The sequence below is a fragment of the Dipodomys spectabilis genome, unplaced genomic scaffold (genome assembly GCF_019054845.1).
Source record: "Dipodomys spectabilis isolate Male_0828 unplaced genomic scaffold, ASM1905484v1 ptg000017l, whole genome shotgun sequence".
Lineage (NCBI taxonomy): Eukaryota > Metazoa > Chordata > Mammalia > Rodentia > Heteromyidae > Dipodomys > Dipodomys spectabilis.
Window position 1 is genome coordinate 5,488,910 of NW_024870694.1, and position 16,758 is coordinate 5,505,667.

At 35.8% G+C, this 16,758-nt stretch overlaps 1 protein-coding gene and 1 long non-coding RNA gene across 2 annotated transcripts in view; both read right to left on the bottom strand.

The window, feature by feature from the left end:
* Positions 1 to 16,758, bottom strand: part of Rabl3 (RAB, member of RAS oncogene family like 3) — a 43,518-nt gene that overhangs the window by 12,563 nt on the left and 14,197 nt on the right. The window contains exons 3-4 of the mRNA XM_042669842.1: positions 6,391 to 6,520; positions 2,124 to 2,238 (exon numbers count right to left, since the gene is read on the bottom strand). Of these exons, the coding sequence (XP_042525776.1) occupies positions 2,124 to 2,238; positions 6,391 to 6,520 (245 nt within the window). The remainder of the gene's footprint in view (positions 1 to 2,123; positions 2,239 to 6,390; positions 6,521 to 16,758) is intronic.
* LOC122099268 lies at positions 8,532 to 11,446 on the bottom strand. The gene is made up of 3 exons (XR_006145895.1): positions 11,434 to 11,446; positions 10,005 to 10,007; positions 8,532 to 8,755 (listed from the first exon to the last, which is right to left on the bottom strand). It is a non-coding gene; the product is annotated as an uncharacterized LOC122099268 (long non-coding RNA).

The window sequence follows — 16,758 nt, forward strand, 5'->3', positions numbered from 1 at the left end:
CAGGGATACAATTAGCAAAATCCAGAAAAAGGAAACTACAGAAACAAACCTATCATTTTTATTTTACAATAAACTGTTTTTACAAAAGAGAGAGAATCAAAGACTAAAAGAAATTTCAGAAACAAAATACAATGAGTTAGATACTATTTTGAAAAAACCAATCATATTTCTTTTAGATAAGTGAGGAAATTAAAGTACTATTTGATTATTAATGTACTCATACCTTACTCATGTAACTGTAACCCCTATGTACAGCATCTTTACAACAAAATAAAATAAAAATAAGAATGTTAAAAAGTTAAGTATGATAACCAAGTTAGTTATATAAAAAAGTACTCATTGTTTAAGGCACACATCTAATATTTGTTTCAAAATAATGGGTGTGTGGGAAGGTGGAGAATGGGGTAGAGATATGGATGAAACAAGACTGGCCACGGACTGAGAGTTCATAAATACATGATAGTTTATTTTCTGTTCTTTATTTTTAAGAATATTTTTTCTGTGGTAAGAAGTTAAAAACATGTATCAAAAACTTACTTAAAACATTTATATGGTTCCAAATTTAAGCTGATATAAAAGATACATACTAAGTAGTATTATTCCTATCTTTATAGGTGATTATTTTTATTCTAACTGAGCCTTTCATTGATTCTTTTGTTGTTGTTGGTCATGGGGCTTGAACTCTGGGCCTGGGCACTGTCTCTCAGCTCTTCAGCTCAAGGTGAGCTCTCTACCACTTGAGCCACAGTACCACTTCCAGTTTTCTGGTGGTTTATTGGAGATAAGAGTCTCATGGACTTTCCTGCCCGGGCTGGCTTTGAACCATGATCCTCAGATCTCAGCTTCCTAAGTAGCTAGATTTACAGGTGTGAGCCACTGGTGCCTGGCTTCATTGATTCTTTTTTCCCCTACTATCCCTTAATTTTTAAAACTTAACAATAGATAAATCTATAACAAATAGATCTGTGAATCTCTTCCCCCTTCCCTTCCCACCCTTCCTTTCTTCCCCTCTTCCCCTCTTTCTTCTTTCCCCTCTCCCTCTCAAAGATTTCATATCCATATCTCATATCTATATGTTCAAGCTACCTTGAACTCTGAATTCAAAACTATTAAACTTGAGCTGGATATGGTGGTCCCTACCTTCAATCCCAGTACTGGGAGACCAAGGCAGGAGGATCACATGTTGGAGGTTAGCCTGGGCTATATGGGTGAAAGCTTGTCTCAAAAACAGCCACCAAAAATTAAGCACTGTATCACTGTATCATAAATCTAACAAAACACGCACAGGATTCATGTGCTGAAAAGCACATAAGGCTGGTAAAAGGAATTGAGGAGATCTAAAAAAATGGAGAGATATTTTATTCCTGAACTGGAAGATGCAACAGAATAAAAATGTCAATTCTCTCCAATCTGATCTATAGGTTTAATGCAAATGCAAAAATGTAAATGTAAAATGCAAATGTAAAAATTTTGACAATATAAACTAAAGGATTCCTAAATTTATGTGGAGAGACAAATGAACTAGAATATCTAAAAAATTACAAAAAAGAATAAATTGTAAGGAATATGATGGTTAATTTGAAGATTTACTACCATGTGACTATAATCAAGATTGCCGGTTGGTGAAGTAGACACATATATCAGTGGAACAGAATTAGAGTCCACAAGTAGATCCATACAATATAGCCAATTAATTGACTTTTGGTAAAGGAACAAATGTAATTCAATGAAGAAAGGGTAGGTAATCTTTTCAATGAATGGTGTTGTAACAATTGAACATTCAAATGTTAAAGTTGAACTAAAACTAAAACTTCCTATTTCATATAAAGCTAATTAAAAGAAGATCACAGAGCTAAATATAAACCCAAGGCTATAAAACTTTATAGAAGAAATATGGAATATGATATAGTATTATTTGGTAAAGAATCCTTAGACATGATATTCCAAAACATCCAGAGAAAAACTACTGTTTTGTGAAAGACATTATCTGAGAATAAAAGGATAATTTACAAACTGGGAGAAAATAGTTGCAAATCAAATATCTTACAAAGTGCTATTTTGTGAAGTACGTTCCTTAACTGCTCCAGCATTTCAAACTAACTGTAAAGTAATTCTGAGCTTACCCATTTGTCACCAAGACTCCAGTTGGCACCATGTCCCTATTGAGAGCCTCCACTGACCAACGACTCAAGTTCTGAGATGACTTTTTATTTGTTAAGTCATGCACTAAAATAATACCTAAAAGAGATAATAATGTCAGTATTATAACAACATCTCTTTATTTCACAACTGGCAAAGAGAATCTTGATCTTATAAGCATAAGCATGAATCTAGTATTCCAATGTGAATAACAAAACAGAATTTAAAATTTCCTCGATAAGCAGTGACAAATAATTAACTACAAAAGTACGTCAATTATTTAAGCTTTAAAACATTTTATAAGGGCCTTTAAAATGTGATTAAATATTTGGAATGTCTTTCCTTATTTGTCACTCAAACTTCCCTAGTGCTTCCTCTTATGTTTGGTCCTACTTGCTGAGCTACTTCATCTATCTGTAGTGACACAGTCCTGCAAACCTAGCTACTGGAGAAATAGAGACAAGAGATCATCAGTTAGGGAAACTATCTGAAAAAAAAGGGGGGGGGGCTGTCAGTGTGGCTCAAATAGTATAGCAGTGGCCTAGCATGCAGGAGACAAACAACAAAATGAAAACAGTGCTTAAGTATAAGAAATTATATTCATTTAACAAGTTGCATTGTTTCTGTATAAGTACTGCTACAGATAACAGTATAAAAATATATTGCTGGGCTGGGAAGGTAGCTCAGTGGAGTGCTTGTCTTGCATGCATGAGGCCCTGGGTTTGATTCCACAGTACCACATAAGCAGAAAAAGCTGGAAGTGGCACTGTGGCTCAAGTGGTAGAGCTCTAGCCTTGAACTGAAGAGTTAAGGGACAGTGCCCAGACTGAGTTCAGGCCCCACGACCAACAAAAAAATAAACAAATAAAATATATATATATGGATATATTGCTTATATACACCCCAAACAATGTTAACACAGATTTATTAAAATAATCTTCATTAAATTTGTATAACTGCTATTCTTTAACAGACAAACATTGTCCCAGGGGGCTGGGAAGGTATGTCAGTGGTAGAGTGCTTGCCTTGCATGCTTGAGGCCCTGGGTTCTATTCCTCAGCACCACATAACCAGAAAATGCTGGAAGTGGCGCTATGACTCAAGCGGTAGAGCGCTAGCCTTGAGCTGAAGAGCTGAGGGACAGTCCCTAGGCCCAGAGTTCAGGCCCTATGACCGACAAACAAACAAAAAAAATTGTCCCATGTATTACTTAGACCTCATTGATTTAAGAGTTTCACTTTTTAGTTCTTTGAACTAAATGGTTAACCATATAAGCTTGTTACATATAAAAGATTTAGTTAAACATACAAAGGATATACGCCATTTAAGGATAAATGAAAGAGATTACCAAAAAGTATGAATCCAAAATATGGACATTTTGAGAGATTAAGAAGCATAACAAAATGTATCAAATACAATTAAACAGATGAGTTAAGATCCTAGAATCTCATTATCTTGCTCATGTAACTGCAACCCCTCTGTACAGTATTTTTACAATAAAAAATATATTAAAAAAGATCCTAGAATCTAAAAGGTAGGGAATATTTTTTCTGCCATGGACCATTGGATATTTATAACAATATTCGTGGGCCATACAAAATTATAAATATAAGCAGATAGCTGTGAGCAGCCACTAAGAAAGAAGCTTAGGTGTCTGTCCTGTCAGGTACCAAATACTTTTACAGGCCCTATATAGCTAGTAGGCTGGATATTCCCCATTCTTGTCAGAAAGGCAAAGCAGATTATTACAATTATATATAGTGGGATTTAGAATATCATTCGTGGCCTAGATAGGTTATCAAACTCCCAATACCTTCCCATATTACCCTGAGTCTACTAGAGAAGAGGACCTGGAATCTATGATTCATCCATCTTCACATATGGGATACATCAATTTGAAGAAGAAGGCAGAAGAGGTAGAATCAGTATCTCTAGTTTTTACAGACATGGGTATAACTGGTATATTTATATAAGATATAGTTGATTATAGATTAACTTTGTCTCTCTTGGTATCTGGAATAGAGACCTGATATTTGCCCTCATATCTAACTGTACTCATTCTATAACTTCTCAGTGAAGGATTCTTACAGGCACATCAAAAGCACACACATATGAATTTTATATATATATATATATATATATATATATATACATATATATACCTATAATATATTCATATATATGAATAAAGGACTGCAACTAAAGAATATAGCTAATATTTATTTAGTACTTATGGGATAGTATTGTGCTTAACTTGTGGTATCTAGTTTAATTTTCAGAGGAGTGCTATGTGGTAAGAATTATTGTTACCTACACAGAGGACATGAGACTCAGAGATGCTGAATAACTTGTTCTAAGTCACATGGTAATCAGGGTAGCCAGAATGTGGATTAAGAGGTTTTTGTTTGTTTGTTGTTTGTGTTTTGACTGAGGATGAAACCCAGGGCACTGTTGTACTTGAGGTACACTTCTATTGCTTGTACTCAGATATTTTGATGGTAGAAGACTGGGGGAAGCAAAGTAAAACCTCATTTTAGGGTAAAAGAAACAGGAGATAATTTCACTCTCCTTTATTTTCAGGTATTAATGCTACAAAATTGTAGGTGGGACTGTTGGTTGGGAAAGTGAAAGAATTACAAAAGATCTACGCTGGCTAGCTGATGGACAAGAAAGTTTATTTTATCTCTCTAAAGGCTTTAGAGGTTTTAAGAGCATCTGAGCATCCTTTTTCTAATTCTTTTTCTTTTAGTCTGAGAGTTCTTATTTTGTAGGATAGTACTTGAAGAGCCAACGTGAGACCTAGTTGAAAAGAGAATGACAGCTGATAAGAACATAGTCTATTTTAATGGAGAAAAGCAAAGACATTTCAAAATATGAGTTTACTGAGGAGATTATGCCTGCAAAGAAGGTACAATGCTAAGAGAAATTACTGCTAAGATAAAGACTGAGCTTTTGAATGAAAAGATCCTTATGTTCTCTTTCTTAGCGTCCTACATAAGGAATCTCGAGAGCTTCTACTAGAAGAAATACTCTAGAGCTATAGTAAAAGAACATAGAAATCTTGCCAGGCACCAATGGCTCACGCCTGTAATCCTAGCTACTCAGGAGGCTGAGATCTGAGTATCGTGGTTCAAAGCCAGCCTGGGCAGGAAAAGCCCGTGAGACTCTAATCTCCAATAAACTACCAGAAAACTGGAAGTGGCACTGTAGCTCAAGTGGCAGAGTGCTAGCCTTCAGCTGAAGAGCTGAGGGACAGTGCTCAGGCCCAGAGTTCAAGCCCCACGGCTGACAAAAACAAAACAAAACAAAAAACGAACATAGAAATCTTGTGGGTTAAAAAAAAATTTGGTAATTAAGTGAAGTAAGTCAGACCCAAATAAAGAGGTTGCATTGTTCCCCTCATTTGTGGTAGCTAGAATGTGCCTATAAATCTATAAGTAAACACACCGGGTGGTAAGCAAAGGATTACAAATAAATTAACTGAAGTGTAACAGACTCAATGGAGAGTACAAATAGTACAATTCTTTAGTACTTGCAATTCTTTAGTACTTGGGGCCAAAAGGAGAAGGGTAGAAGAATGAAAGGGGGAAGTGAGGAGAATGCAGAAGGGGAATGAAAATGTTGAAGTAATGACGCAGATTAAGATGCACTGTAACATAAATGGCTTTGTTAACAGCAAAAAAATTAAATACGTAACCTAAAAATTAAGAAAAGTGAGGGAAGGGGTAGGTTGGGGGCATGAGTAAGAATGTTAAAAGGGATGACACTGATCAAGTTGCACGGTATTCATAAACTGCTTTGGTGAATAGCAACTCCTTTATACAACTACTCAAAGATAACACAAATATTTAAAAAAAAACAGGGCTATATTTACCATTAGAAATCAGGAATTTTACCTCAGTCTTACCAGCAAAACCAACACAGACTATTATGCATTTTTAAAATGATATTAAAGAAGACAGACAGTGCTCTGGAAGTTCTTTGTTTTCTGTCACGTACCTAAAAGATGATTTTATTTCTAAATATTAGTTTGAAACAATAATAAAGACTAAGTAGATGTTTACTGTTCTGAATTACTTGGCTGGAATATATAAGCATAAACTGAATGGGACATGCAGATTAAAATCAAGAGTCATGAGTATATTAGATCTTTCTCAAATTTGAGATGAGTCTGGCATATTATAGCATTTCATATTAGAAGATTTGTACTCCTATACTGTTAAAACATGGAAGAAATTTAAAATGTTTTACCATTTACAGAATTGTAGAATACTGCTCTTGTGCTTTTCACACTGCTGGCACTACCCACAGAGCCTCCAACATCCCACAGTTCTATGTAGAAAGTCTTCTCTTCTGGGGTTCCTTCTTTGTAGTCGTGAACCTAACAGATCAATTAAAATCATTATTAGATTCACTAAACCAATTGGTAAGCACCCTCATTCAGTTTAAAGCATTGGGAATTTCATATCAACTTCTTTCTTGTCTCTCTGATCGTCATCTCCTTTCATATCTTTATATCTTTCATATCATCTCCTTTCAAATACTCCAACTCTAGTAATCTTCCATCTTAAAAAGACTATCGCTAACTGATGCTAACATCTTTTATAGCTCCTATTTCCAAAGCTTCAGTTTGTAACTAAGAACAAGTTCCAGGATCCATGCTTATGTTCTTGTGCCTCTTTCACATTACATTTACCTAACAAAATTCCAATCCTAAATCACAGCAACTTCTTCCTCTGTTCTGTCTACTATCTGGCTACTTGATTGTGGAGTTCAGAAAAACAGAGACAAGTGAAATTCATTTAAAATTTAAGTGTAGTGTCCCATTGGAACCACCTTTCTATCAACTTGGTAGTTCTTTCCTTTTTCCTGATAATTGTTTCATATTTTTAAATTTCTTTCAAACTCAGTAACAGCTAACAACTGTTTCCTAGGACAGAATGAATAAGAAAAGAACCCCTGCAATCTGCTTTCCACATCTCTACCTCCCTGCTTGTGTGCTCATATAATCTGATTTCCTTCTACCTCTTACCTCAAGGCTGTCCATATCCCTTAGGGCTAAATTCTTCCATGTATGAAATCCCATCCCCATGTTCTTAGTAAATGATGTAGTCTCATCAATTCTTCCCCTTCCCTCTTTTTAATTTTAAGTTCTTTTATTTGCTTCACAATATAAACTGCCAAATACATACACACACAGCAATTCATGCTGACACTTCAGATTTGTTTATAGCAGCATCATCCTTCTTTTTTGAGATAATACAATTCATCCCATCACTCTCTCATGTTAGCTTGCTGATTGTTTCCAGTTTTGATAATTAAAAGGAGCCTACCAATGACTATAATCATAAGTATTTATCATTATGATGTATCCACACAAAGCATAATTTTCATAATTATCAGAGTAAAGAGGCAGCCTCCAAAAGGAGGGAAACAAATCATCTGCACAAGTTCATTAGACAAAGGATTGATGTTCAGAATACATTAAAAAAGAACTAAAGAAGAAACACTTCAGAGAGCCAGTAGTCCAATCAGTAAATGAGCAAATGTAACATGAAACCCATGTTCTGTATTAGTAATGTACACTAATGAAAGAAAAGATGCAAGTACATATATATTAGTGTAAATCCAATGTTTTATTTGTTTGTTTGTTTGTTTATTTTTGGGTCCGGTCGTGTGGCCTGAACTCTGGGCCTGGGCGCTGTCCCTCAGCTCTTGAGCTCAAGGCTAGCGCTCTACCACTTGAGCCACAGCGCCACTTCTGGCTTTTTTTCTTTTTGCTTATGTGGTGCTGAGGAATCGAACCCAGGGCCTTATGCATGCAAGGCAAGCGCTCTACCACTGAGCCACATTCCCAGCTCTAAATCCAATGTTTTAATATGATAATTAAAAATAACATAATGGCAATTACAATACACCTTAGATATTAAATGCCTTGTGTATATATAAAATATAGAGTGAATATATAACATTCACTGTGTCATTAGACTATTGAGAAACAGGAACTCTAATAGACTGTAAAACATGATAGAACACTCCTAAGAAAAAATGTAGCCCTTCCTTCTTTTTTTTGGTGGATACTTGAGTTTTTATTACATATATAAACATACAAATATGATCAAACTACATAAGATTGAAACATTCAAGGTACATTTGGTCTAGGAAAAAACTGAGAGCTATAATGGTTTAAAAAATAAAGGTTGCAACATTTTAAATACAACATGGAATTTTGGAATTTTTTAAGTTACCAGAATTGCCACCTGGTTCTCAACAGCTAAACTTCTGCCACCTGTACACATCAAATTCTATGTTAACCCCACAGGAAGTTCCTAAAGTGAAGACAGAGTCCAGACATTCTTTGGATCTTAACAATGTTTCCTCATGACTTGTCAGAACAGTGAAGGACGATCTGAGATGGACCTAGGTGATCTGTTCCATCTATTTCAACCACAGGGTAAGAACAAGATAAGAGACTTGCTTCCTTTGGACTAATCTCTAGCTGTCCAGTTGTCCATGGTAGCAATGCTGTCCTATCTTTCTCTCAAAGCTAGTCTCCACAATCTCTAATCAAGCTCATTTGATTCTGTGTTTGGTTCTTTCTGACTATAGACTTAGACTGACTCATGACGCAGTCCTTCATTAACCTAGGATTATGAGGTCTTCATGTACTGTTTGATAAACCATCTAGATTATGAAAGAAAACCACTAAACTATTACTAAAACTGGCAATAAATGCTTCATGGGAACAAAGCTGCTCACTGATTGTGGAGCTGAAAAGAGCCTGATTGCTATATTTGGTAATAACTCTGAAATATACACCATTCTTTCTTTAGAGATGGTGACACAGAAATGTTCCTCTCTTAATAATATCCCAAATGTGGTAAAATGCTCCTAAAACTGACCTAATATTTCTTTGTGTGTGCCAATCCTGGGGCTAGAACTCAGGGCCTGGCACTGACCCTGAGCTTTTGTGCTAAAGACTAATGCTCTACCACTTTGAGCCACAGCATCATTCTCCGACATTTTGGTAGTTAATTGGAGATAGGAGTCTCCTGGACTTTCCTGCCTGGGCTGCCTTGGAACTGCAATCCTCAGATCTCAGCCTCCTGAATAGGCATGAGCTACTGCTGCCAAGCTGATCTAATACTTTTTAAACTGAACATGTCTAGCACCACAATTTTCTTCTCTGCTGGGTAATTCTCACTAGCATACAAATAGGCTACAATACTCATCTAGCTTCCATACCACTTCCTATTCCTTTTCATGGGAAAGCTTTCAAAAAGTTGCCTAGGCTGGAATGTGGTTCAGTGGTAGCATGCCTGACTAGCATGCATGAAGCCCTGGGTTCAATTCCTCTGCACCACATAAACAGAAAAAACCGGAAGTGGTGCTGTGGCTCAAGTGGTAGAGCATTAGCCTCCAGCACAGAGAGGCTCAGGGACAGAGCCCAGGTACCTAGTTCAAGACCCAGGATTGGCAAAAAAAAAAAAAAAAAAAAAAAAGGAAAGAAAAAAGTTGCCTATTTACAGCTCTCATTCTTTTCCTTCACATTCTCTTTTGAACCCATTTCTATGAAACCTTTGTCCCAATTATGCCATTGAGCTATTCCTCCTCACCAGGATCACCATTTACTTACACCTTGCTAATTCCAATGGTGAAGTAGCTGTTTTCATTTTATGCCACCATTTGACACAACCAGTCACTACTTTGTGCCTTGCAATACTTTCTTTCCCTTAGCTTCTAGATACTACACTTGGGTTTCTTTCTATCTCATTGGCTAGTCCTTTCTCTTTATCTCTCTGGCTTCTGATTATTCAAATATCCCAGGGTTTAATTCTTTATTGTTGTATCTTCTCTATCAGTACTTGCTTCTTGACAATTTCATCTGCTCTTAGAATTTTAAGTGTCATCTTTATGGTGATAAATTTCAAGCTTATCTCTACCCTGGAAACTTGGACTCCCATATCCACTGGACTATAATTAGGATGTCTAATAGGCATTTCCTATTTAACATATCCAAAAGTAATATCCTGATATTCTTCTCAAGCTTATTTCTCTCACAGGTTTCTCTCCCAGTAAATGGCAATTCTGTCCTCTCAGTTATTTGAGCTACCATCTTTAAGAGTGATCCTTGACAACTTTCATACTGTACATTTGATTTGTCAGAAAATTTGTTGCTCTGACCTTCAAAACATTTCTTACCACCTCCACTATTATCATCCACATCAAAACTCCTATATATCTCTTCGCTTAAATTAATGTATGGTACCTTTACTAGTACCCTTACAGAGGCATCTCCATTTTGTTTTCCACATAGCAGTTAGAGGGATCATTTACATTACACATGAATTAGGGATTCATGGCAGTGTTTAAGCTACTATGGTGGAGGGATTCAAAGATTATCTATCTATCTATCTATCTATCTATCTATCTATCTATCTATCTATCTATCTATCTATCTATCTATCTACCTATCTATCCATCCATCCATCTTGGAATCCTTATCTGCCAGATTTCAGCTTCCTGTAACAGCTAGGTTGTCAGGCATGTGCCACAGTGACCAGCCTATTAGTTGAGAAGGGAGTCTCATGTATGTGCCCAGGCTGGCCCCAAACAGTGATTCTCCCAATCTCAGCCTCCCAAATTAGCTAGAATTACAAGTGTGAACCACAGGCACTCAGCTTACAGTGATCATTTCAAAATCCAAGTGAGATCATCTCACTCTTCCACGTAAAACCTTCTGATATTTTTCACTAGGCATAGTACAATTCAAAATCTTTCTCCTTTGCCTGGTTATAAAATAGGCTTTTATTGCCTATTTAACTATTCAACTATTTATTCAGAAACAATTTTGAGGGATAGTAACAGTTTGAAGTATGATGGTTCAGGGCTATCCATCAGGGCTTCTATATGTGTGTGTACATGTGTCTGTGTGTATTTTATTAGCATATATCAGTTATACACAAGGAGTTTCACTATGACATTTTCACCTCACATGCATAAAATATATACATAAAAATTTTAACTTATTTTTTTTTTAGAATTATAGAGGCTAGTCTTATTGAATCAGGTTCTTTGGGGGTAGTCATAAGCATGCAGTTCACCAAATGATTCTGCCACAACTCTTTGCTTAATGATTGCTGATTTTATAGAATAGAACTATTCTGGAATTAGGAAGCTCAGGTTAATTTCTTAATTCTTTGAGCCTCACTTTCAAAGAGACCTATTAAGAACATAAGGATCAGGCTCACAACAAAGACAGGGAGATAGAAAAATGAGAATAACAAAAGTCACAGCAATTGGAGAACATATTGGATAATTGAAATTAATACTGTACACTGCCCTAGAAAATATCCCTACTTTGCTATATGGTCTAAATAACTGATAACTTGTGGCCACACCAAATCATTAAAATAAAAAGGTTTGTTTAAAAAAGAAGATAAATGTATAATATAGTTTAACAAGATTCTTTTGAAAAGAGTTTTTATTGTTATTATAAAGGTGATATACAGAGGGATTACAGTTACATAATCAGGTAATGAGTACATTTCTTTTTGGAAAATGTCACCCCTTCCCTTTCTTTCTCCCATTCCTACCCACAAGTTGTATAGTTAATTTTCAACATACAGCCTAGTGAGTACCACTGCTGCATTTACCAAGATTCTTAAGCAATGCAATGAGTGCAAGGAATACTCAATGCTATAAGGAGCAGGTTATCTCTTACGATAAAGCTCAGCCACAACCTTGAAGCTTTCTTGATCCTTTCTTCTTTCTGTCACCCAACCAGGGCAGGAAGGTCCTCCTATTTGCTTACAAAATATCCTGTTCATTGATATGATTACACTGACCACACATCTTATTTATCTCTCCATACCTTGTCTAATAGATTCTGAGCCTGAGAACAGGGTTCATGTATATTACTCATCTTTATATTCCTAGAAGCTAGCATAATACCTACTACACATTAAATGCTTGGGCATGTTTGTTAAATAAATTAATAAATTAAGGATATATCATCCTCCAAAGTCTGGTTAGATTCAGTTTATTAGTTTATCAAATTCCAGTGATTTTGTAATTTGTTTTTGTTTTTGTGCAGCACTGGAGTTTGCACCTAGAGCCTCATCCATGTTTGGTTAAGTGTTCTACCACTGAACTATACCCTTAGACCAAATTCCAGTTCTTCTTAAGGAGAGTTCTGAGAATAAACTAAATTAGAATCAACAGTAACTTTTATTTTTTAATGGATTCCTGGGCTATCCCCCAAGCTTCTGGGAAGAGGTTCAAAATCTGTATTTTTAAAAAGATCTGTACAGAGGTATAGCTCAGTGACACAGCATTTGTCTAATATGTGCAAGGTCCTGGAATCAATCCCAAGCACCATAAAACAACACAACACACACACACACACACACACACACACACACACACACACAAACACACCCCGCTCCTGCCTGCCATATAATTGAGCTGGGAAATTGTGACCTCAACCTCCTGTGTAGCTAGGATTTCAGGCATGAGAAGCCAGTAGCTAGTTTGTAACCTTTTTTATGGGGAATAAGTTCATCTAGCCAGTTACCCAGGCTACCCACGCAATCAGTAACAACTAGAAGAATCTTACATTTTCTACATATGTCTCACTTTCATTAAAAAACTATCATAACACCTATCTACCAGTGCTGTTCTATAGAACTTTCTACAATGATGGAAGTTCCCAATACAATAACAACAAGCAACTGGTGACCACTGAGCCATTGAAATGTGGCTCATTCAAACGAGGAATTAAAATTTTCACTTTAGTTGCTTTCAATTTCAATTGTCACATAGGCTATTAGTTACTGTATTAAACAGTATCAGAATGCTAATTTCTTTCTCAACCCTTTTTCTCTCTCTTCCTCTCTCTATCTCTTTGTCCCTCTTTTGTTGATGCCTTTGAATTTAGGGCTTTGAGTTTTCTAGATAAGCATTCTACTGCTTGACGTATGTCTCTAGTTCCTTTGGTTCCAGTTATTCACTTTTTGATCTGGTGGGACTGAAATACAATCCTTTTATATATGTTTCCCACTGTAGCTAAGATAACAGTTATGTGCCACCACACCCAGCTTCTTTTCTGTTGAAACGGAGACCCATGAACATTTTTTCCCTGTCTAAAACCTGGAACCAAGATCCTCTGGATCTTAGTCTCTTGTGCAGTTGTGATGACAGACATGTCCCTCATCCCAGCTATTGACTAAGATAGGGTCTTGCAAAGTTTTTGCCTAGGCTGGTCTCAAACTACAGTAGTTACAATTACAGTCATAAGCAACTGGCACTTGTCAGAATATTTCTTTATACTGTTCAGGAGTTAAGAGGCAGTGCACAGTAATGGTCAGGTTTGAATCCAGACTTTATCACTTCCTAGCAACCTGACTTTGAACAAGCCATATAACATCTCTGTGCCTCAACTGCTTCATGCACCAAATAGGGTCACCAATAGTATCTACCTCTCAGGTTGTTATAGAACTATTAAATGAACTAGTACATAGATGGGTGCCTAGCCAAAAAAAAGCACTAAAATGTTGGTTATCATTATTATTGTCATTTAAAGTTTATAAGGAACCTTGTCCCACCTATTAAAGCCACCTTATATTTTCAGTGAAGACAAAAACTGTGCCTTTTTATTTTTCTCTAGTGCTCTCGCATTGTTATGCTGTCCAAAGAGGAAATCAATAAATATTGATTGTGTAAAGCATGTAAATTAGAGTTAAACTGATTCAAGTAAGCTGGAAATGACAAATCAATTTCCTTATTTATAATCTGTGCAAAGATTAAGTTCTGAAAGTCTTTTCATAATTATGAGTAGCAATGCATTTATATAGTTCATTAGACTTGATATAAGATGGGAATGGATGAAGACTACCACAAAATAATTCTTCCTATTACCTTCAATTCAGTTATAAATTCCTCTGCAGAGAATACTGAATCCAAAATTCCAGTAATTCTGAGGAAATGCTTTAAACTCATTAGCTTTAGTACTTGAAGTTGAACAATTACAATAGCACCTTTATAATCTGTATTTTCAGTTGGCTCTTAACAGATCTAAAATAAGCTAAGAGTTCTGAGGCGTGGGTATTCTTGGTCTATGATAATCCTGAAGATCCCTTCTCACAGGTTGCAGTAACACAGAAGCTGTAATTGTAATACAGAAACTGTTACAGAAGACAGTGTTCTTCCAAGGTAGTTAAGTAAAGCCTTATAAGCTCAAATCATTTTTTCTAGAGTGGAAAACTTCATTTTATTATAACAATACTCAAAATAATTTACGTATCTATGACAACTTACCTTAATTGTGTGTGTGTGTGTGTGTGTGTGTGTGTGTGTGTGTGTGTGTGTGCATACCAGTCCTGAGGCTTGAACTCAGAGCCTGGGTGCAATCCCTGAGCTTTTGCACTCACAGCCAATGCTGTACACTTTGAGCCACAGTTCCATTTGAGTCTCACGGACTTCCTTGCCCAGGGTTGGCTTTGAACCACAATCCTAAAATCTCAGCCTCCTGACTAGCTAGGATTATAGGTATAAGCCACCAGTGCCTGACAAAATAACAGTTTAAAAACACCTTTTTTTGGTTATCACTCAAGAAAAGTAGTCTTCTGAAAGATGGAAGACAGATATAAACAATTAACAATAATCAAAACATTCTTTTACAATGCAATCCTGGTCAAACTGGCTTAAATGAAGTCAAACAGTACCATCTCACTCCAGGAAATGCAGTCACTTTATTACATGACATTGTCTTTGTCTACTGTAGCTTTTATTTGAGTTTTCTCTTGAGCAATTTTATGCTATCCAGAGCTCCCAGAACTATGTACTGAGTCAAAAAAAATGTATAATCACACACACAATACACTATAGTGTGTATATGTGATTATATACTTATATATTAGATGTCATATATATTATAATGTATATTATATATCATATAGTGTAAGAGTTAGATATAGTTATATAGCATAAGCTAACTGCAAGAGAACTGAAACTTTGCTATCTATATAGGGAATTATTGCTTTAATTCTAAAACTTGGTCAGTCTCTTGAGAATGAACTCATTTCACAATGGCCTTTTCTCTGAGACTTACAACACAAAAGCATTAACTGCAGAAACAATCAAGTTTTCATTCTTGAATACCGGAGACTGCTGATTCTTTTAGGGAAAGTTTGCTACCAGTTATACTCAAGACATCTTCCATATATGTTAACTCCATTTATCATACATGATGAATCCTTAAAGTGATTTCATATTCTTGTCCCCAAACTGTTTACTGCTTACTCTACTATCATTCAACCCTCAGCTGTTTCCTTCCTCCAAATATTTCTATTTTTTCTTGGAAGCTTACTACATGGTTACAAAATTATACTACATCTCCTCCTCCTTCTCACTGTATTAACTAATATCTGCCCTTACCATGAAGACATGTTTTCTTATATCCAGAAGATGCTATTCAGTCTTCAATTCTCCAATTGTTTTGGTGTGAAGAAATAGGGAATGCCTTGCATACTTCCTAAATGAACTTCCAGCACATTGCTTTTCTAACCTTATAAAAAAGAAACTTCTGTTCTTTAGAGGTTCTGGACCATAGCTATATTCCCATTTCATCCCTAATATAGTAGCTTCCCATGAGCATGTGACCTTAGTCTTGTATCTCTGCTTTAGGATCTGTCACTGACCACTTCTATATCTACCTGGAAAACTGATTCCTTATCTCACCAAACATTCCTCCAAGTATGACTTGCTTTTACTAACATCATTCAACATGCTTCTTAAATGTAGATTCTTGGGTAACATGCATAATTCTGAATCCGAATATCCGGGGGCATGGTCCACGGACAAAATTAAAAAACTGAAACTATTGGCCTTGTCATCAAAATATTTTCCTATATATTCTACTTCAAGAGACACAAGGGCAAGGAAATATAAAAGTGAAAAGGATGGAAATAAGACACCATATAAACACAAATTAAAACTAGGTTAGTTTAACGATTTCAATATCACAGAAAATAAGCATCAAGGTAGAAGGTACTACTGGGGTATATAGAGGTATAGATTTCAATGATAAAATACTAAATCCTTCAAGAAATTTAAACAATTTTAAATTAGCATATACCTAACAATATAACCTCAAAATGCATAAATGAAAAACAGAAAATGAAAAAAGATAAATTTATACCTATAGTAAAAGATAACATTCATTCCATAGTAACTAATGACACAGGTAGACATCAGCATACAACAGAGAACAAAACAAAACCTTTTTCTCTATCTCTACCTCAGTACAGATAGAGAAGAATTGAACAAAATGTTTAACAAGGTTGACTTAATTGATACATTTTGAGCACTTTTTAAATGGACATAAAATATTTCCCTAAACTGGCTATAAAACAGGATATTACTACTGCTGTTTGAACTCAGGCCTGAGAACTTACTAGGTATGATGTCTACCATATGAGCCATACTTCCAGTTCTTTGGGCTCTGGTAATTTTTCAGATAAGAGCCTTGATTTTCCTCTCCTGTTTATAAATACTAACACAGCAAGATGACAAACGTGTTACCGCACCCATATGGCTTGAGCATGTTATCCTCCCATT